The 24,406-nt window shown below is 33.6% G+C and overlaps 1 protein-coding gene across 1 annotated transcript in view; it reads right to left on the bottom strand.

The window, feature by feature from the left end:
- The window catches only part of TMPRSS15 (transmembrane serine protease 15), a 123,330-nt gene extending 100,012 nt beyond the window's left edge, over nt 1-23,318 (bottom strand). Inside the window, exons 1-4 of the mRNA XM_049785724.1 lie at nt 23,174-23,318; nt 21,188-21,318; nt 19,588-19,655; nt 9,689-9,840 (exon numbers count right to left, since the gene is read on the bottom strand). Of these exons, the coding sequence (XP_049641681.1) occupies nt 9,689-9,840; nt 19,588-19,655; nt 21,188-21,318; nt 23,174-23,318 (496 nt within the window). The remainder of the gene's footprint in view (nt 1-9,688; nt 9,841-19,587; nt 19,656-21,187; nt 21,319-23,173) is intronic.
- Between the last annotated feature and the right edge of the window lie 1,088 nt (nt 23,319-24,406).

Genomic DNA, 24,406 nt, shown 5'->3' with positions numbered 1-24,406 from the left:
TTATTCAGCATAAAACTCTCCATATCAATCCATGTCTATGAAAAACTTTAATGCAATCCTTAGGGTTGCCCATGATGTGTTTCAAAGAAATAGGTCAAATGCTTTTGATGTTCATGTAGAGCAATAAAACCAACAAATAGCTAAAGCAATCCTTGAGAAAAAAAGATGGGGGACATTAATTTCTCCAATATCAAAATGTGCTATCTCAGTAGTCATGAAAACAGCATAATATTGGAATAAAGACAACCCCTCTGATCAATGGAATATACTTGAATATACTGAGGACAGCTATGTGATTATTAATATTTGATAAAAGTGCAATAAATATGAAGTAAATCAGATTGTGTTGGGAAAAAGGTCAATGACATAAAAAAGATGAACTCAGACCTCTTTAATGCTGTGCAAGAAAGTCAAATCAAATTGGATTAAAGACTGTGATATTAGTACTAGTTACAAAAGTCAAATCAAATTGTATTAACGACTGTGATATCAGAACTGGTTTCATATGGTATATGTAGAAAAATGTAGGTAGAACACTCCATGACATTGAAGGTAAAGGCATCTTCTAGGAAGAAAAATCACTGGCTTAGCAAGTGGAAACAAAGATAAACAAATGGGACTACATTAATCTAAGAAGCCTCCTTACCGCTAAGGAAATAGTGACTAGGATATAACAATTACTCACAGATTGGGAGAAATTATTCACCCAATACCCATCTAATAAGGGGCGGATTTCTAAGATAGACAAAACGCTGGTAGAGTTTAGCAAGAAAAAAATCTAATCCCATGCAAAAATGGGAAGAAGAAATGCATAGAAATTTCTCAGAAGAGATAAGATGTCCAAAAGGCAAATTAAAACAATCCACCTCTTTATTACTCAATGTGCAGATGCAAAATCAAAGCAACAGTGAGATACTATCTTTCACCATAGATACTAGCACATGTCAGAAAAACAAGAGTGGGGCCGGAGAGATAGCATGGAGGTAAAGGCGTTTGCCTGCATGCAAAAGGACAGTGGTAGGAATCCCGACATCTCATATGGTCCCCCTTGCCTGCCAGGAGCGATTTCTGAGTAGAGAGCCAGGAGTCACCCCAGAGTGCTGCCAAGTCTCACCCCCAAACAAAAACAAACAAACAAAAACAAGTGCAACAGTGCTAGTATGGATGCAGGAAGAGGGACTCTCATTCCCTGCTGGTGGGAATATTTACTGATTTGACCTTTTGTGAAAAAATATGGATAGTCTTCAAAAACCTAGAAACTGAGTTTACTTATGAGCCAGCAATGCCACTACTATGAACATATCTTGGGAACCTAAACATACAGTTTAGAAAAGCCCTCTGAATTCCAATTTTCATTGGAATTCTGAATTTTCATTCTGAATTCCAATTATTTACGATATCCCGAATCAGAAATTTTAAAAATTACAATTTTATTTTCCCTATTAGTTAACTAAAAGTAATAGATCTGGTTATTAAATTTGTATGAGCCAAATTCAACCCAGATTCTTATAGCATACTAAGTAATGAATGGAGAATCTGAATCCATAAATATTTACATTCAGAAACCAATTAATTTCACTATGCTGTAACAGAAAAAATAAATTTACCTTATAGAAAATCTCATCACTTTTCCAGAAAAGATTTATTCTTTTTAACATACATATACATCTCTATGTATATACACTATTTCAAATAAAATAATAAAAAAATACTTAAAATTGCAACCTATGGTGTTAGATAACTAAGCATTTCTTAGTCTTCATGCTAGAGCGTGCTCAGGTTCTTATCCTTAGCATTGGGTTTAAGATAAGCAAGATGGGAGCACAAAAGGGGTGGGAGAAGAAAAGATTTGAGAGATTCATTTTCTTTCCTGGAAAAATGTCATGGCCATTTGCCACTTAATTGGTGATTTTTCTTAGATTTTTTTTTTAATTTACTTTCTCTATCTACTTTAACCCCATCTAGTTTTCTCTTGTCTTAGCTTGTCTTCCAATTTCAATTCTTCACTCAATTATCTAATTCTTTTTTTCCAATGTCCTCAAATTGCTCTCCATAATGAAAATGTTTTTCATACAAGATTGAGTAAGAGCATTTTCTATAATCATTGCCTACACAGTAAACAAAAGTGGTATAGAATAAGATATAATCTAGACAATCTTTAAGCATATGAACAATTGCTCAATCAGATCCTTTAGGCACTCAGCAGGAGCCAAGAAATAAATCCATGTGCTAAAACTTTAGTTTCCATTTCTCTCCTCCTGTGTTCCAAAAGGTTAGTAAAATTTTATGGTAATTGGCAACAAAGTCTGTTGAAGAGTAGAATTTTATCTTTCTATAAAATGATTTGAACCAATACAAAAATTCTCTTTGGCAGAATTTATAATAGTATTCATGCTAAGTATATGATGCATGCATTTGTTGTTTTTTCTCAAACTTTGTCTTTTAGGCATATAAAAATGGGAATAAACTTAATATCCCCGAAAGTCATACTGATAATAAATTACTGCTTGGAAACAGTGGTTTTCAAGTTTAATTGCCTCATTCTCCTTCATAAATCTATAGTATCTTGCCATATAAGAAAAATAAATGGGAAAGATGATTTGGGATTCATAAAGTGTTTGGCTCCAATAAAATAAGGAATATAATATTTGACAAATACTTACCTCATGATTAATCTTTGGGGACTGATAAAAGTAATTTAAAATAATTTCCATTAATAAATAAGCTCAAAAACAGACGTTTTGTCAAATTAAAAGTGAGTATTACTGAGTTTGATTTTCTGGCTTTAGTCAGAAATACTTTAAAAGCATTTAAAATACTTTGCAAAGTATTTAAAATACTTTGCAAAGTATTTTAAAGTAATTCAATTTCATTTTAATACCTTAAAAGAGAGAAAGGAAAAGGGATTTAACTCTGTATCTCTCCTTTGTGTCAGTAACAATTGAGATGGTCCAGTGTAATTGTATACTATAGGCTTAGTTCTTCACAGTACCTCTATATATATATTTGATTTTTAACTATCAGATAATAAATACAAATTCAGAAAAGCTAGATCACTTATTAAATACTGCACATAAAATAACTAATGTAATTCTTAAATGGCGAATGCATCCATGATCTTTGCAAAAATTAAGAGTTGTACATTTCTTTTAGGTCTCTTATTTTGTGTGTGTGTGTGTGTGTGTGTGTGTGTGTGTGTGTGTGTGTGTCTAAGTGTCTGTGTATCTGTGTTTCAGAACTTCAATCCATTCAGGAATGATGCCTAAGATTGAGACAGGGAGAAATGCAACAGGCCTATCTGCAGGAAAGTTGGGACTTAAAGGGAGACAAGACGAGTTCCTGGAGGCTTCTGGTAATTGCCAAGCAAGGGAAGGCAAGCAGCTGGGTGCCAGGCCCAGTTGGGCTGTGAGCCCACCGGCACTCACCATAGCTTCCATGAAAACACTCATGCTGGTAAACTCTTGGCTGAGCCACCCAGTATTTGGCCTCTGTGTCAGGCCTGAAGCCTGAGCCCTAAGCAGGCCAGCATTCCCAAAGATCCCTAAGTGGTGCACAGATGAGCTGCATGAGCTATAAATCTTTTCCTTAGGATAAAGTAGCTTCTACACAAACACACAAGCGAGTACCAACGAGATCAAAAGTGGAAGGAAAATGAAGCAGATACACTGAAATCGATGCTTCTCAGCACACCCCCATATGCACCTTCTTCCTCTGTATGGGGCACTTTGAGAATTCTCCCGCTGGAGGTGCTACTATTCTCTCTTTCCTCACATTGCCTAAATCAGACTGCTCTACCCATAAAACAAAACCACTACCAAGGATTGTTATGCAACAGTCACTCAGTAGGCAGCAGAGGGCAACTGTGAGCTGGACAATAAATAGGAAAAGACTGGCACCTAGTGGGGGTATGGAGGACAGGACAGGTCTTTGCTTAGGTTTTTGGTGAGCCCTGCCCTCTTCTTAGATAAATTTGACCCTTTTACAAAAAGCTTCCTAGTGGGCAACAGCCAAGGCTACCAGCTAGAGTTGGTCTTTATTTTTATAGTAAATTTTCATAAAAAGTGAAATTGAGATTAGTTGTACACTTAACTTATTTCTATAGTTTTCAAATTTTAGAAAAGGGGATTTCTGCTCCAATTTCCATGGAAAACAAATACAAGTCACCCTGTTTTCAATCCCTTCATAACCATTTCTTAAGGCAAAGCAAACTAGGCATACAGTTTAGCCACTGTTCATTACTCTATTCACTATTCTTCAGGATTGTGTGTATTTCTGCATGTGTGCTTGCTTATGTGTGTAATTTAAGTCCAAATGTTTCTACATTTAAAATAAATTTTCATAAGTCATTATACATATATCCTTAGGACCTTTTAAGCACTTAGCGAGTCCTTACTAATAAATGTAGACTAGTGGATCACTTAATAGATCAATGGAAAATTAGGTATTAGTTAGGATATTTATTGCTGACTTCTAAAGTTAAATAAAACCATTTATCAAGATATGCCAAGGAGCTGGAGCAATGGTACAGCAGGTAAGGCATTTGCATTGCATGTGGCCTCCCCACATTTTATTCCTGGAATCCCATATTGTCCCACAAGCACTGTCAGTAATAATTCCTGAGTGCTAAATTAGGAGTAAAATGAACATCACCACCAGGTGTGGCCCCAAAACAAAAACAAAAAATATGTTAAAATTACTTAAAATTTTATTACAAATTCTCAAAGCATGTTTTGAAAGTTTATTGTTGGTGACTTTATACGTCATAAATAATTTGGCACATTGTAGAGGAACATAAATGTTTGAAAGCAGTTTTATATTTCAATATGTTGTTTTGTTATATGAATAAAACCTAAATGCACTTCAGGCAGGTTTATTCTACCATAAAATATGTCGATAAGCTTCAGTGGTATAATGCCTTGTTTTTATATAATGCATTTGGAACAGTGATTCATGTATTACTTTGCATTTCAAACATCACACCATCCGTTTTACCCAAGAATTATTTTCTTAGCCAGAAGGCATTTATAGTTCCATGAATGTTATTTCCTGCAATGTATATAACATTTTATTTAAATTCTAATGATATGTAAAAGAGTACTACTTCAGAAACTAAATATTTGTGTAATATTTTCTTGATTTGGTTTACTTAACAATATGAACAGTATTAAAGTCAATCCTAAACTCATTTAACATAAAGATTGCTAAGATCATAAATATCACTTATGGTCATAAAAGTCACATATAAACAGGCCTATAGACACAATTATGTAAAAATCTAGAGAAATTGCTATAATAGATATATTAAACATACACATGGAAAGTTTGCAAAGACTAGGCAATTTATAGTCATAGGGAATGATAGTATTTGCCTTGCACAAAGCCAATCCTGGTTCTATCACTGGAAGAACATATATGATCTACCTGAACACTGACAGAAGTGATGTCTGAGCATAGAGAAAAGAGTAAATGCTGAGCACTGCCTAGTGTAACCCAAAAGTCAAATAAATAAATAAATAAATAAATAAATAAATAAATAAATAAGTACCTGATAAAAGTAGAAATAGATAAAGCCAAGGTAATGGTTAGCATCTGTACTATATAAAGAGAAGCAAACATGCCTAAATTCCATGCAAAGGGAATAATCAAATAAAAATGCATGGCTCACATTTGTCACTTTGGGGGGGGGGGTTTGGATCACATCCAGTGACGCTTAGGGGTTACTGCTGGCTATGCTCTCAGAAATAGCCCCTGGATTGGAGGACAATATGGGACAATGGAGGATCGAACTGCGGTCTGTCTTGTTAGCGATCTGTCCTAGGTTAGGTTGGGCAAATTCCCTACCACCTATACCACCACTCAGGCCCTGGAAATTGACACTTTTGTGGCAGGTGTGGTGCAGTAACACTGTATACTTAAAACAATGACCACAGTACCATGATATTTTTATTACATTTCTTAAACAAATCTAACTTGAATGCTACTGATCTAAAATTCATTATTATAAAAGTCATCATTCAATTATTTTTAAAACTTTACTGCTCTCATTCCTAATAAGTAAATAAGTAAATTTATAAATGCCTTGGTTTCATCCCTGTCTAAGAATTTATGATCAGAACCTTCTTTGGGAATACCACACACCCAGGATGTACACTCACTGCATGTGTAAAATACAGATATATATTCTTTAAAATATGAAAGGAACACAAGGATTTGAAATGTATATATTAATACATGAAACTAAGCATATGAAGTATTATAGATAATTTCCTAACCGGGTACTTAGTGTTAGACATTTTAATACATAGAAAAATCATCTCTGGTATAGTTACAAAAACAAATACTTTCTGAACATCATATGGTTTGATACTCAACAAGATGCATTTTTCAAAAAGCAGTGCGTACTCAATTTGTAGGGCTTATTGAAGGTAAGTTATATGAATCTGTTGAAGTAAAGCCAAGTTGATTTCACTAATAAAATATATATAATATTATTATGCAATGTATGTTAAAACAGACTGCTGTTTGGGTATTTATTCAAAAGGCATTAGTCTCTTAAGATTTTTTTATGGTAAAAGTTTTCTTTATTTCATTTCTTTAACAGTTTGTGTTTGAATATTCCATAGTAATGGACAATGCTTTTTGTTTAAGTTGGATTTTAACAAACCTAAAATCATATCTTTTGAACTGAGACATGAAATACATAAATTGCCAGTTATCTTTGTGTAAACAATTGGCAAGGAATGTCTCATTTTAAAGTGCAATAGACAGCAGTAGGGCGTTTGCCTTGCACATGACTGACCCAGGACGGACCTGGGTTCAATCCCCGGTGTCCCATATGGTCCCCTAAGCCAGAAGATATTTCTGAGTGCAGAGCCAAAAATAACCTCTGAGTATCACTGGGTGGGGCCCATTCCCCCCAAAGTGCACTATATAAAATATGAATTTATAGAATGTAAACAGATTTTAGATTTAGGCTAATTTTAATTTGAAAAAGTTCAAATTACACAAGTGAAAATTAAACTTAGAAATCTGAAATTAGATTTACTTATGCTTATAAGTAAATTTGAATATAGTTCAGCAAATTAAATGTCACTTAATCTTATGGAGAATATTCTTGAGTAGATGGAGGAATATATTTTGTCATAGTCACAATATCGTTCTTGTTAACTGAGAGGTATGATTTTATCAAATGCATACATTTGATCTTTGGACCTCAAACAGCAGTGCTTGAGGCTTACTTCTGACTCTGTGCTCAAAAATTACTTTGGTCAATGATCATGCGGTGCTAAGATCAAACATGAGTCAGTAGCCTACAAGCACTGTCCCCACTGCACTGTCTTTCTATCCCAATAAATACCTTTTAAAACTAAACACTCACTTTTCCAAAATAACCTAACAGATGGTAAATGCAAAACTAAATTTTAATATTCTCATCAATTCATTTGCCATAGCTCAACTTCAAGGTCTTTTGTGTATTCAAACAAATGTAGCAATAAAATTAATGGGGTTAGGGAGTCCATGAAAGAAGTAATCAACATTCTTCAAAGATAAGACCATTCTAAACAATCTAGTATAATTGTTATGAGTACAGAACTTAAGAATAGAACATCTAGACAACAATCCTCTACTCAGTACTGTATAGCTGTGTGACTTAAAGTTATTTAGCAAAAGCTATGCATGCATTGGTATTCTTGGCTGTCAAATGGAGATATTAAAACACTATGTGATCAGATTGATATGAGGAGTAAACACATTAAAAGATAGCACTTAGGAACTCTAATATAAAAATAAAGTAGTTTTCAAATAATTTAAATTAATGGTATATAGTATCTGTTTTGTCCCAACAGCTATAGAAAGGAGGACCAAGCCATTCTTAGAGAAGTATAAAGAAACTTTAAAACAGAACTATATGAATCAGAGAGGTAGCACAGAGGTAGGGTGGTTTGCAGTTTACGTGACTGACCCAGGAAGGAACAAAGATCAATCCTTGGCATCCATATATTTCCCCGAGCTCAGCCGGAGTGATTTCTGAGCACAGAGCCAGGAGTATCCCCAGAGCACCACTGGGTGTGGCTCCAAAACAAAAAACAAACCAAGGGCCTGGAGAGATAGCACAGCGGCGTTTGCCTTGCAAGCAGCCGATCCAGGACCAAAGGTGGTTGGTTCGAATCCCGGTGTCCTATATGGTCCCCCGTGCCTGCCAGGAGCTATTTCTGAACAGACAGCCAGCAGTAACCCCTGAGCATCACCGGGTGTGGCCCAAAAACAAACAAACAAACAAAAAATCTAAACCAAGCCAAACTAAACCAAACCAAACCAAACCGAACCAAAACAAAACAAAACAAAACAAAAAACAACCAAACCAAAAGGAAAAAAACATCTGATATGAGACTTTTAAGTTTTGTTTTTCTGCATTCTAATTAGTGTGGATATTTAAACAATGATTATATTTTTAAACATCTAAATACAATAAAGAATCACAAAGAACGGTCACAAATTGTAAATTATTGTGTGAATTCATCAGGAAAATATTTTTTTGCTACAGTCTATTGTTGGGTGAAGGGTGCTGAGTTCTTGGAAAGTAATAAACCAAGATGTGAATCAAAAACTTTTTCTGCCACTAATTTTTTTTTTTTTTTTTTTTGGTTTTTGGGCCACACCCGGTGACGCTCAGGGGTTACTCCTGGCTATGCGCTCAGAAGTCCCTCCTGGCTTGGGGGACCATATGGGACGCCGGGGGATCGAACCGCGGTCCGTCTCCTAGGCTAGCACAGGTAAGGCAGGCACCTTACCTCGAGCGCCACCGCCCGGCCCCATCTGCCACTAATTCTAAAGTAACAAAAGACATTAAGATTGGACCCACTTTTTTTTGACACAGGATCTGAGGCTCCATAGTACTCCAAATGGTTCTAGTGCAAGCTCAGTGAATGCAAGAATCTCCAGAAAAAAAGCTCCAGTAGGATAAAGAGGCTGTGATAAGAAACTAAAAGTGGCCCAACAAAGTTCAATCTCTTCTCTTTGACAGCATCCTAGCCATTGACAGAAAAAACTATAAAATTAACTTTGCAGAGACAAAGTTCTAGAAGGACTTTCTGGGGCTTATTCTCAGAAATCACTCCTGGCTCAGGGATCATATGGGACACTGGGTATTGAACCCAGGTCCATCTGGGTCAACCATGTGCAAGGCAAAAGCCCTACCACTGTGCTATTGCTCTAGCCCCTATAAAGATTTCTTTTTTGAATAAGATAGTGCGTCTTATCAAACTATTAAAATTTCTTGCTTCTTCCCTGCCTTTTTTATGTTCTCTGTTAGAGACTAGACTTTCCCTTGATTTAAAAAATACGATCAAATATATGGCTATCAGAAATGAATGAATGCCATTTTCTTATAAATGTTTCTAAAAACAGAGTATATTTGATTAATGATAGGAATTTAATAATACCTGAAAACATTTATTCATAAAATATTTCCATAACCTCCTTTCTATTTGATAGTTTACAAGCTTTTCTCACTATTTCTCTTAAAAAAATTTCCCACATTTTCCATTTTATATGTAAATGTGATATCTAAAGCAACAAGACATATACCAAAATTCAAGAGTAGATACTAACTGCTTTCCTGATATATAACTAAAATTTTAATTTCATAGCCTAATGATTCAAAAAATAAAATAATGTTCAGAGATACCTGTGATCTCAATACTGTTCAAATCAATATGGAAGGTGATCAGTTGACTGGATTTATTTGCTTCAATGCCTTGAATCAGTTCTTCTTTTACATTTTCATTTGCTACCCACTGGGTGAAGAAAAGGTTGAATATGACTATAACACTGCCATTTCTGCAAAAGCAAAATATGACATAAAATGAAAATTTACTCTTCTTAGTTTTCTGTGCTAAATTTGTGTAAGATGTCTCAAATTTTCTAGAGTATCACCTTATTAATCCACACTGGTTTTGATATATTATGTCAAACATTATCTCTGTTACACAGATGGTACCAAAAGAAATAAAAGCTATTTTTTAAGAAGACAAAGACTCAAAGTTGTTAGTTATTCCATTGGAATTTAAGTTTTCTGAGTTCTCAACTAGCATACTAATTCCTTGTTAAGCTTTTCCCTAGTCATTTCTGTCAAATTATACAGAATCATATGGCATTATAGCATTTATTTTTAATTTAAAGTTTGAAAGAAAAGGGTGTAAATTTGTCATTTTTCAGAACTGATTTCTAAGTAGTAAGAAATCTAAAATAATTTCACAAAATTCAAAAAATGTGCTACATAATTTATGAAGGCCTATGTATATGCAAGCTCACATATAGAAACAAATTCACATCTAATTTATAACTATAGAAAAACAAACATACATACTATTTTTGAGGACATAAGATATTCAGTTTCATGGCCAAAAGTTGAGGTCATTTTAATTGTATCATCTTTGACCATAGCATTAAAATGTCATTATATGTTCCATGACATCTTACTATTTTGTCTCAAATAATCTCATTTTTATTTATATCTTGTTCTTGCACATGAATTAAAAAGTTCTGATTTGGGGATTTGTTTATCTTTTAAAATATATAAAAGTTTTAAAATTTTAGGGCTGGAAAAATAATACAGCAGTAAGGGGTTTGCCTTGCACATGCTGATGCAGGTAGGATGGACCTTGGGTCAATTCCTGGTGTCCCATATGGTCCCCCAAGCCAAGAGCAATTTCTGAGCACATAGCCAGGAGTCACCCCTGAGTGTCACTGGGTGTGCCAACACAACAACAACAACAAAAAAGTAAAAAATTTACCCCCACCAACCTTTGTATTTTTCTCTCACTTGTTTACATATCTACACATCTTAATTTATCATTTTAGAATACAACCATTTAAAGACAAACACACAAGTAATATTCATTCTTTACCTCTCAGTCAACAAACAATAAAACACATTTGGGTTTTTCAGAGTCAAACTAATGGGGCCGGAGTGGTGGCATAAGCAGTAAGGCATCTGCATTGTATGCTCTAGCCAAGAACTGTCAGCTGTTTGGTCCCCTGGCGTCCCATATAGTCCCTCTCACCAGGAGTGGTTTCTGTGTGCATAGCCAGAAGTAACCTCTGAGTGACACTGGGTGTGGCAAAAAAAAAAAGGACTCAGACTAGTGAAAATCTAGTTTTGCATTGAAAATTACTTATTCTCAAATTTAGACAGTTATACACATCCTTGCTATATGTTAAGAAACTGTTACTGAGATTCTTTCAAGGAGAAGGAAAAAAAATCTGAGTAGGAGAAAAACATATATGAAAAGATGGGGGTCAAGTGGTCTCTGGTGCATTGATGGAGATTTACAAAAAAGGAGAGAACTAAATATATGAGCCAAAGTCAACAACAATGGAATCAAGAGACCCAAATTCTAGCAATCTAAACTGTAAATGGGCCTTGTTATACTGGCAGGCTGGGGTTTAAATCATGGTGGTTGGGAAACATTCTGAGAACATGGTAGAGGAAGATTGACACTGGCCATGATATTGGCTCTGATTTTGTATGTCTGAAACCCAATTATGAAGGACATTGCAAATCACAATAATTTTTATAAATTCTTGAAATATGTTGCTAACTCCAAAAGAGTGCTTTCTCTATCCCTATATTTAATAATTTTAGATTCATTTCTTCCTCCTATCATTATGCAAAACCATTCTAAAACTAATATGTTTCTGAAATATTGTAGTTGTTCATTATTTTCCATAACTTAAGTTCACATATTTTTGGCGATAATTTCTTTTTCTGTAGCTAGATTTTTTTTAATTTTTGCAACAACCAGTATATTGTGTTGTAACATTTGTATACTATTTCTATTAAGCAACTTACAGTATTAAAATGCTTATCTTTCTTATGATTAGCTTAAGTTGTTGAAATAATATCTTTCAAGCATAAAGGCTTTTTAATAACTAGTTCAGGGTCCAGAGATATAGTTCAGGTAAAAGGTCACTTGCTGTGCATGTGTTTGACAAAGTTCTCTCCCCAACACCTCAGATGTTTTCTTGATCATAGCCAGGAGTTGTTCCTGAGCACAAAATCATCTGTCATCCCTGAGCACAGCTGTGTGTTCCCCTATACCCGATAATATTTATCAACACCAATAACAAATAAACTACATAAGTGATCCCAGATTTAGCCACACATGGAATCATTTTTATTATGATTTTTGATTTTAAGTAACTGGATTTTGTCAAAAAATGTTGTTTCTTTTTTTCCAACTTCTAGAATCAAACCCAAGACCTCAAACATGCATGGCCAATTTCACTACTGCTAAGTCAGATTCCATGAACTTTTATTACATTAGCATGTAATTGCTTTTATTCCATATCTTTTCATGATAATCTATACATTTTTCTAAGCATAACTCTTCAAATTTTTCCAAAAATTTTGACTTTTTCCAGTTATTAATCAATCATGTTTTTCATGATAATCTATAAATTTTTATAAGCATTACTCTTCAGGTTTTTCCCAAAATATTGACTTTTCTGGTTATTAATAATATTTATGATGTTTCAATTTATGATGTTCATATAACCAGATCAAAATCATGAATATGAGTGGTGAAAAATTTCTGGAAAACTTTTCTTTTTTTTTTTTTTGGTTTTTGGGCCACACCCGTTTAACCGCTCAGGGGTTACTCCTGGCTAAGCGCTCAGAAATCGCCCCTGGCTTGGGGGGACCATATGGGACGCCGGGGGATCGAACCGCGGTCCTTCCTTGGCTAGCGCTTGCAAGGCAGACACCTTACCTCCAGTGCCACCTACCCGGCCCCTCTGGAAAACTTTTCATATATATCATATAAAATATTTTATTAGTTCAAAAAATTGTCTACATGTTATTTCTGGTGCTGGCGCATCCATGACGGTGCTTAAGATAAACTATAATTCACAAATAAACAACCCCATGTTTTTTTTAATCACACCATTGTGACCACACCACAGATTTAAACCATGCTAACTCCTCTAGCACATTTTGGTTATATTAGATAATAAGCACTATTGCTTTAGGTGTTTTAGCCATATTTTTCTGTTACTAGAAATAAAAACTAATAATAAGCAGGAAATTCTCACTTCTCATTTCATATTTTAAACAGAAGTTCCAGGAAAGGAAGATTGTTCCAATGTTGACCATTCTACCAATAAGGCGACAGAAAGCCTCACAGATGATACACATATATTTGACAAGAGTTATACAGTTTATTCATATCAGTAAAGGGAAAATAATTGGGATTTTTTTCTCTATGTCCTATTAGAAAGCTTCCAGTCTCCCTCCAACGGCCAATGCTCTCATTTTTTTACTAGAAATAACAATGTAATTCATTTACCTAGATTCACCTAGATGTAGGCAGACTTTATCATCTTGATAAAGTCTTATCTCCATTTCTATGAATAAAAAAGATAGCTGCTAACTTTTCTCATTTTGATGTGTTTATGCCAAAAGGGAGATTGTCACAGGGAACTATTAGTGCATATGAGGGGCCGAGGTGTTAATACCGAGGAGACGATCCCAGAGCATTTTATTTACATGAACTCTGAACAGGGATTTATAGGTGATACATTAAGTTTCACAAATATCACTGTTAATGAACTCTCTCCCATTCTTCCATTTTTTTTAACTTTCTGTTCTCTTGCTATTTCTTAATAATTTTGCTTTCTGATATTCCAAAATAAATGTATTGTGATCAGTTATGTCAACAATGTAATACATTTTCTTTAAACAAATAATTAAAAAGATAGCTGGATTACTTTGGAGGAGACAATGATTTTATTTTCAATTTTGGATATATATTCCAAAGAAATAGAGTTCTCTTTTTTCCTTCCCTGTACACTTTCCTACTTACTTCCAGCTCTCCCCTTCTTCCCTTCCATTATGTAATTTCCTCCATTTTATTTCTCCTTTCTTTTTATTTTGTCTTCTCATCCATCTTTCTGTATCCTCAACCTCTTATTATACAAATCTTTAAATAAATAAGATGAAACATAATTAAAAGAGAGAATAAATAGCATTTATAATTTTCTGGCTTCAATTACACAGTTTAACTTTGTTCTTAATTACACATCAATGGGTCTTCTGACTACATTTTCATTTTCTCTTTATTTAATTTGGACATGTTTAATATGATTGAATATAACTTTTATTTTAAATGTATTGAGGACTAAGAGCATGAGAGTTTTCAACAAACAAAATACTAATCTGGATTTTTCCTTTGTTGAGTTGAACATAATTGAACTACTTTATCCTCAGACATAAAACATTTTGTATAAACTATGTGTTTTTGTTAGTTGTGAATTATACATTGCCTTGAATAATTTATACTTTTCAAGGACAAGAAGGAAATACCCTAAATTAAGTTGCACTCCTTAAAATTGTTTCTTCTATGTAAATGTTGATATAAGAGATGCATAGTAGAAACCAGAAAAACCATAATAAACATTTCATTTTTACTTAATAAAAAAAAACTTAAGGTATTATTTGGGTATAGGAATGATCCCTATCATTATTCCTGAAACTGATTTTTTACTGTGGGATGAGAATTTCATAGAGAATTCAAAAGACAATCCCAGCCATTTTTATTTTAAAGTAGTTGTCAGTTAAAATGTAAGTAGATATTTTAAGCAGGTAATGGTATTATAGAGGAGAACTTGTATGCAATAATAAAATTGTTTCTTATCTTTTATTTTGCTTACTAGTACCAGCAACACTGAAGTTTACTGACTAAACCAAAGCTTTTCCTTTCGTCATCTCTGTTCAAAAGACAAAATAAGCTGCCACAAACAGTAAATCATATTTCATTTAAAGGGTAGCCTGTTAAATGCTTTGTACCAATGCAGTCTCCTTTGCACATTATCAGAAAATCTTCCCAGATACAAACAAACTGTTCATCTATAAATTTGTGTACACACACAAAATACACACATACATGTATAATTACAAGTATAAACTGGCAGAAGGTTAAGACTACATAAAATAACATTGTTAAGATGAATAGACTATTGCTTAATGATTAACAGTAGTCTAAATAATAAGATTTGACCATTTATATATGCATATGTAATGACTTAAATTAATAATAAAAATAATATAGGTACCCTAAAAGACTTTAGGTATATTTTTAAAAATCAGTGCAAATATAAATTAGTTGGTAACCTATTTTGTCAATTGGCAATTTAAACGGAAGTACTGTAAACATCATTTTGAAATTTCTATTTTTCCCCACGAGTGAAATATATTATTTTATTTGTGATTATTCAAAGATAACCTGGATTTTATTTTTCATCTCTTTTCAGTTTTGAATTGCTTTTATGATTCTCATTTATAAGTTTCCCTAAATACCAATCTAATTTACCTCACTAACATTTGCTTGGGATTCTTTTTATTGCATTTTCCATGAAGTTGCTTCTGATTTAAGAGTAGTTCAACTACCACTGCCTAAAAGTATCTACACTAAAGAACTTAGTTGTTTGAGGATCGTAAAGTCTGTGTCAAGGTTTATGCACTGCAGTGCTCTTCTAGATAGCTATAAAAATAAAGGAAAAATATAACTCATCAGCTCAAATAATTTCTAGTTTTAAATTCAGTGATTTTACTCTGCGGAGAAATAAGACTACTTATTGAGTATCAGAAAAGTTGCTGGAGGATTTGATAACCATATTAAAAATCTGTATTCATGTATGTAGAAAATATTTTATAGCTCACACAAGGTAGAAATATTTATCATGGAGGGATGCTACCAACCTACTTATGAAATAGTTTGTGTTCAAGGTTGGACTCCATTATCAGCCAACCAGTGGGGAAAACACTAACCAATGATGCTATAGCCCCCATACATTTAATAAAGACACCTCTGCTAGATGTATACTAAAGGTTGAAAGAGAACTTGGATGTCAAAATATTTTGCATTTCTTTAAATTGTTACTGTGGGAGGCACATAAATATAGTAGAAATGATCGGTATGATTCCTCTTACATCACCAGAAACGATCTCTGTGAACAGCGTTAGAAGTAAACCCTAAGCATTTCTGAGTGTGGCCCCCAAACAAAAACAAAAGAGCAATACTAAACTGTTTCTAGAATTATGAATGATCAACTGACTAATTTGCTTCTTTCTGTAATTTTCCTTTTACTTGGAATAAAAAAAGATTCAATTGTTTCCCCGGAACAGAGATGAAGACTTACTGACTTTCTGGCAGTGAAGATGATGAAACACCTTCACAAAGACCAGCAACAGTATGGCATTTGTGGTAAACCATGTTCTCTCAACTATTGCTAGAATTTTTATCCTTTATATATATATATATTTTGGGGTGAAAAATTGGTGCACTTGTGCTTTTGGTTTTTGCTTAGGTTTCAGTCTTGGTGGTACTTGGGGGATCTCAGGCAGTGTCAGGAACTGAACTTGGGTTTTCAAGGAAACCATCTTAATTCCTATACTATTATGCTAGTCTCATAGAACTTATATTCTAAAACAAACAAATTCTAATTCTATTTTGTTTCTATGTATAGATGTTGATCTCTAATGATGCAGACTGGAAACTTAAATAACGTAATGGAATTTTTTTTCGTTTTGGGCCACACCTGGTGATGCTCAGGGGTTACTCCTGGTTATGCACTCAGAAACATCTCCTGGGTTGGGAGACCATATGGGATGCCGGGGGATCAAACCATGTTCTGTCCTAGGTTAGACACATGCAAGGCAAATGCCCTACTACTTGGGTCACATTTAACAAAAGCTTTAAAAAAATCTATATCCAGCACAATTATCCTATAAAAATAAAGTCGTTCAACATGTTTCAAACTTGTGGTTCTCACAAAGCTTGCTGTTAAAGTAATTATAGACTTTGAACTGGATACTTTTATTTGAATCTATTTTACTGTACAAAGTCTAATGAAACAGACAAAAACTTGGAATATTTCTCCCCAAGAATTACTAAAAACTTTGAGAATTAAATATGACATGATATTTTAGTGTTTATATTCAGTCTCCATCTAACTGGAAAATTTAACTAGTCTCGATAACCTGAAAAATACAAACAGCATGGAACAAAAATAACTGCATAGTTTTACTCTCACAACACAAATATTGAATAGAATTGTAAACAATTGAACTTTTTAGAATACTAAAAGTCTAATCTTTTCTAAAAGTCCCTCAGTATCCTAGTACTGGGCAAGTAAAAGAGGACTTCAGAGAGAATAACTGAAAAATGAATAAAAGCGTTTGTATTGCCGATAGAAATAAAGACAGCAAGTAGGTGAAAATTGGGCTAGGTTGCCCTACTGACTTAAATTATCATTTTCTACCACAGAGACTGGTACACATCAAAAAGAAAAAGGACATCCAGTGTTGGTGTGGAAGCAAGAAAAATAACTTTTATTTGCTGCTGTTGGATGTGCAAACTGGTCTAGAATTTTTGAACAACAATACGGACATTCTAAAAAAAGAAAATTGAAGTGTCATATGACTCTAAAATACCACTTCTGGGAATATTAACTAGAGGCTCAAAAACACAATGCAGAAAAGATATCTCATTTATATTTTCATTACAGCACAATTCATAATAACCAGAATCTGGAAATAATCCAGGTGCAAAAAAAATAGATAAAGAAACTACGGTACATCTATACACAATGAAATATATATAACTGATTGTCATAAAATTTGATTATATATGGATGGATATGGAATGTACTATGTTGAGTGAAATGATAGTTATGTAGAATGAAGTGATAGAATGAAATGATAGAGACAAGCACACTTATTTGTGGAATATTGAAAAAACACATAGTACATAATAATACTCAAAGACAATAGAGATGAGAACCAGGAGGACATGTCAATGGTAGGAAGCCTGCCACAAAGAGGAGGGCGATGTAATTAGGGCAGAGAAGGGACTGCTATGATAATGATAATTTGGACAAAGAGAGTAAGAGATAGATAAACAGAGCATGAGAAAGACAGAAAGCTAGCTGAGAAAAAATAGTGGGAGAGAACCTGTAGTTACTGGTGGTATGAAATGTGAAGATTTGGGTGTTGAAACATTGTATGACTAAAACTCAATCATGAACAATTTTGTAACTGTGAATACCCTGGTAATTCAATTAAAATTATTTTAGAAATGCCAAGATAAGAAAAATAATTTAAAAAGTAAGATAAATTGAGGGTCTGAGAAATAGTACAAAAGTTAGGGTGTTTGACTCGCATGTAGCTGTGGTTCGATCCCCACATCCCATATGGTCAACTGAGCTTTCCTGGAGAAAGTTCTGAGCACAGAGCAGTAGTAATCCTGAACTTGCTGGGTGTGGCCCCCAAACAAAAAAAATAGATAAAAAGTAAAATAAATACCACAGATATTTCTGGGAACAAATAATATTAAATACAGCTAAATATAAAGGAAATAAGAAAGAAATGAAATAGTATAGAATGATGAAAGTAAAGAACTTTATTATTTATTTTAGAGATGAATACTCTTTTTGTTTTTGGGCTATGCACTCAGAAATCTCTCCTGGTTTTGGGGACCATATGGAACACTGGTAAATCGAACTGCGGTCCATTCTAGGCTAGCACACACAAGGCCGACGCCTTACCGCTTGCACCACCACTCTGGCCCCTGGAGACGACTACACTTGATCACATTTTGCCATCATGTGGTGCAATAAATTCAACTGAGGGTCTCACACATATTAAGAATGTCTTCTACTAATTAAGTTAGCAGCACCAAAAAGAAAGGGTTTTTTAACTTTTAATGAGACATAGGTTATGAAAAATGAAAAATTGACATATTTGTCATCATGCCTTTCATGAATAGAATGAACTTTGCTGCAAAGGAAAATGCCAGTGTCTTGAATAACCTATTTTTTTCATTTGGTAATTTTTTAAGCATTATACTTTTGCTTTGAAGGTGACTTTCTTCTTATCTCTATTTGGTCACTTAAAACTAAGGTATATTTTTGTATGCCAGAGCTTGTGAAAATTTCATACCACTATTCTTTCTAATTCCTCTTAATCTAATTGTTCCTGATCTGAGATAGATTAGATTTTATATTTTTCAGTTTCATGTTTCTCCAATGTTTCTCCTTGAGTTCCTTTTGACTCTCCGTTGATATATGTTAAATAATAAACTATTTTAAAATGTATTTTTAGTATTAGACCTTATTTTAAACTTCAGTCCCCTTTATGTGTCTGTACAAGCTTAAGCTCAGGAAAGAAAATACATTAATTAGATCAATCTAGAGTTATTATTTTTGCTACCAATATAAAGCTTATGCTGTATTCTTATTTTAAATCTTCACAAAAAATGTTGAAAACTTCAAATGTTTCATTTGTTCCTAAATACACAATTTTAGAGACCAGAATGATAGTATTGAGTTAAGGTACTTGGTGTTTAGATAGCCAAAAAGATTCTAGGCCTGGCTCTCTCAGTAACACTAAAAGTGATCCCTGAGCACAAATCCAGGAGTGGTCTCTGAGCCCTGTCAAATAGAACCAGCTCCCCTTATTATTTTATAAATTTAGAAATCTTTGTCTGATTCTATAAAATCAGTAGAAAAATTTTGAGCTACACTCACCTAAATTGTAAAATTCTTGAATTTCTATACTCATTTTGCAGCTTACTTGATTGAAGGATATCATTTATCTAAAATAAAATAAAAAGATTATGAAAAGCTGATTAAGATGAAAACTTATTTTAATTAAAAAAGCCATTTTTTTTTGCTAAGAATAAGTTTGTAGCTATTTTTCTCCTTATGGTGGTAGGGCTCAATCTTGGGCATATTTGTTTTTTTTTTCTTTTTTTTTAATATAAATTTTTATTTTGATCATAATGGCTTACATATTGTTGACAATAATATTTTAGGTACATATTTACATAAAATCAGGGGGGATTCCCATCGCCAAATTGTCATCCCTACGCCTCCGTTTCTATCCTACCTCCCTTTTCCTTTTCCCTCACCCCAGGGCGGCTAGAATATGTGGTCCCCTCTGTATCTAACCCACTACTTAGTAGTCTTGCACCTGTTTGGTCCTGATGCCTCCCTTATTTCCCCCTCTATCTGGAGTCAGGACTAGCTAGTTCAAGTTGCGTGGTTTTGTTTGAAGGAGAAAAAAGCAATAAACTGGGGTAAGAGTCTAATACCCCGAAAATGGGCGGAGTCCTTCTAAAGGCTCTCATCATCACTCTGGGAGATGGAGAAAAAGTAGGTGAAACACTCCACTAGTACCAAAAGAAGTGTCAAATATCCAGTGAGGGCTCCAGCTATTTCGATAAGCACCACACAGAGCAGACAAAACAAACAAACAAACAAGTAGAAAAAAAATAAAACAAAAACAGACAAACAAAAATCACGCCATGGTCTTGAATTAAGAAACATGGCATAGCACATAACGAAAGAGAAGAAAGGAAGAGAAAAAAAAAATAAAAAAATAAGTATAATTGGGGACTACACTTTCAATAATCACACCCAAACAGAGAAATCGACCAAAATAGATTGGTAAATCAAAAATAATAATAACAATAATGAATGAAGGTACTATATATATTTATATCAAAAAAATAACCAAGGTTTTGTGCTTTTTGTATTTTTGTTTTTTTCCCTCCTGCACTGGCACAGTAAATATTGGGGTCATTCGAAAAAGAATTCACTTGGCCTAAGAGATATGGGATTTCTCCGTCCTTGGAGCATACTGTCATGGGATCGACTCTAGACATTGCTCAGGATCCTTTACTTTCCCGGTGGTGTTTTTTTTTTTTTTTTTTTTCTTTCTTTTTTTTTTTTCCTTTGGTGTGTGGAAGACTTCTGCTCTGTGTTTAGAGGTCTCAGTATCTGTACAGACCAACAACAAGGCCCAGTTCTAACATGATATCCTGACAACGGGGAAAATGGGATCATCTTGACCTTAGAGCAGATTAGCCTACCTTACCAACTAACGACAAGACAAAACCAGAAGTCTTGGCTCCCTTTGGTAGGACAAAAACCCAAGATCGGGATTTACAGATGACTGGCTGCTTGATTCACCACCAGACTGTATACATCTTGGGACCAATAAATAAGCCCTAGTTTAGGGGCATATTTGTTTTTAATTGAAAACAAAATGTGTGCATATGTTGGGAAATAATTAGTGAATTATGTTCTACAATTTTAAATAATCTAAAAATATGCCTTCTCCTACCATTTCCTGAAGATCAAAGGAAAGGACTTTGAAATCCACTGAGTTCTTGTCTTGCAGACTTGGATGATATGTAGCTCCGGAAATTATTTTGAATGTCCCTCTTGTTTCATAACCTTTTCCGATCTCTGTGTCTAAATTAATTGATAAATAAAACACAAATGTTAAACTAGTTAAAAATATACAGTTAGAAATAAAAATTTGTAATGTTTTCCTATTGTTTGTGATTTTTCCTTTACAGATAATAATGTTTCATAATCAATTGCTGCTTTTGTTTAAAAGTTGTCTACTTTTATAAAAAAATTAACAAAGAAGTATTCCCCATCCTGTTATATTTTTCCCCTTTTATTTGAAGTTTAACCCACACTCTAAGCTTCCAAGTAAATTTTGTTGTTGAGATTTCTATTGGAAGATATAGGAATGCTCAACTTTCACCAATTATAGAACTACCCCAGAGAAGCATGGGGAGAAGAGAGCCATTAAAAGTTTTGTAGTTGCTTTAAGATACTTCTTGAACACCTAGCATCCAGAATCACTGCTGGGTTTCTACATGTGGATTGCTGTGAAAATTTCAGTATTGCATTACTTTGAAACATGGCTCTGGAGATACTTCTTTCATTCTAATAATTATAAAACTGATAAGTATGACCTTTTGACTTTAGATAATGTGTCATTGTTAAAATAGTTATTGAGAAAGCTTTAGAAAAATATATAGCCTCCATAAAAATGTTAGGAAAATAGTTAAATTTAATATAAAGATAGCAAGTAATAACATACAATTAAGTACAGAAAAATTACTTTATAGAATACAGAATTATTTAATATATATTAAAATGAAAAATCAACTAAAACACACAAAAATAACATAGCCAGTAAGTGCTATAGTAATAGTAAGTAAATTTCACATTGACTACTTCAACATAAAAAATACTGTAACACACACTGAGAAAATTGCCAGTAAGTGCTATAATAATGATAAATAACTTTCAAATGACTTGGTGTGAGATTCAGAATTTCAATATTTAAGAGAAGAAAATTAGAAATTTGTTTCCTAATAAAATTTCAGAAACAAAATTATTTAATGTATCCCAAATTTCCTTCTTGGAAGGAAGAAATCTAACTTACTTAGACAAACAAAGCAAAGTTCTTCTGAATTAAGCCTCAGACTACTATTGCCTGCTCAATGATTATATCAGGTCAAGGGTCAGTATAAACCATTTTTAGAAGAATTATAAGTGAAAAAAAGATAAATTTATAGTACAAGACTTTTCGTGGTTTATTACATAATTAATATGAATAAAACTTTCTGGCATTTGGACACTACCCCCAAATATAAGGTTAACTTAAAAAATGAAATGGCTATCTAATAAGAGATAATAATAATAATTTTCTGATAATAAAAATATATTTTTATTAACTTTGATTATTTGTTGATTCATAGAAAGTTGATATTATTGTTATTTAAATTAAATGACACAGAACAAACTCCACAGACTATGGAATCTTCTTTGCTGTACATTGAATCATAAAAATTTAACATTACTAAAGCAAACAACTAAAATGGAGTCTCATGAGTTATGAAAGTACAGTGGGTAAAGCACTTGCCTTGCAAGGGGATGACCCAGGCTTGATTCCTGGAATCCTATATGATCTCCCAAAGAAAGGCCACTAGTTACACCTGAGCACAGATTCAAGACTAAGACTTAAGCAACACCAGGTATAGCCAACTCTCCAAATAAATAAAAACTTGAATAAAAAGTATAGTTTCATTCTTGAATTCTGGATTAAATTCAAATTTTAAACCATCATTTTTTTAATATTCTCTGAAGAAAACTTGAAAGAGGCATGTGATATAGTATAAAAACCTTATAAAATCACAGCAATGAATAAAATACCCTGTCAGAAGAACTGAGCTTAGTGTGTGTAAATTTAGCTTAATTGAAAGCATGTACATTCACATCAGTAGCCAACTGTGGAGATGCCACTTACCTCTTTCTGAAGCCTTGATTACTAAACAAGAAACTATAATTAATCCAACACAGACCACCATAAGTATAGTGAAGAGAGCTGCAAACATGACTTCATAAGTACTGAGCGAATGAGGCCTTGATATCATGTTTCTTCTGGGTGCCATATTAAGCTTTTGAAGGTATTATATTGAGAAAAACAGAAAATTTCTCCCACTTTGGGAGAGTCTAGCTTTGAAAGATTTGCAATGCAGTAACATAAATCTACATCCTCTTACTGGACAGTGCAAATGCTTTGGCAGTATGATGTCTCCATACATTAAGTAGCTTTAGAAGGGCAGTTAATCTTTAAGAAGATACAAATGAGTAAAGAGTTGTCAAGTGCTGTAAATATTAATCATCTGAACACTCCATATATCCAGGTGAATGAAAATCCATGTTGTAAAAAATAATACTTTATCTTTTACAAAACTATTAGGAAAACACATGAAATTTATAGTAGGCAAATGAGTCATCAGACACATACACTTGATATTATAGAGAATTCCCAGCTAATCAACCTTTTACCTTCTGACTCAGGTAAGGAATTGAATTAAATTAAGGAATTTCCCTCATTCTATGTCAATATAAATGTTCTATAAATAATTTTTTCACAGATGCAAATAAAGCCTGATATTAAATATATATATATGTGTGTGTCATATTTTCTTATCTGCTTACTACTAATTGATGTATAATTAAAAGAAACAGATATTTCTCAATCTCCACTTATGTGAGTTTATACAGTATTGATTTGACTTAAAGTCCACTTAAAAACAATCACGTGGCTCCTCTTTATGGCCTTACACAGTTATTAATGAATGGGAGTAACTGCGATGAGAAGAATAAAGTATTTGTTTCTATTTTAAGGAACTGTTCTGGGTGGAGAAAACATTGCTCATTTGCTTTGAACTTTATCTTTTTTTAACATGCTGATTGTAATTAGTGGACATGTTAATGTACCTTTGCACATAAGAGTAGATTGGTAGGGGCCGGTGAGGTGGCGCTAGAGGTAAGGTGTCTGCCTTGCAAGCGCTAGCCATGGAACAGACCGTGGTTTGATCCCCTGGCGTCCCATATGGTCCCCCTAAGACAGGGGCAATTTCTGAGCACTTATCCAGGAGTAACCCCTGAGTGTCAAACGGGTGTGGCCCAAAAAAACAAACAAAAATAAAGAGTAGATTGGTACTTTATAGGAAAGTCAAGTATTGTCTGT

Source organism: Suncus etruscus, chromosome 13 (assembly GCF_024139225.1).
Source record: "Suncus etruscus isolate mSunEtr1 chromosome 13, mSunEtr1.pri.cur, whole genome shotgun sequence".
Classification (NCBI taxonomy): domain Eukaryota; kingdom Metazoa; phylum Chordata; class Mammalia; order Eulipotyphla; family Soricidae; genus Suncus; species Suncus etruscus.
Note: the sequence above shows the minus strand (reverse complement) of the source record. Positions and strands in the feature narration are given on the sequence as shown.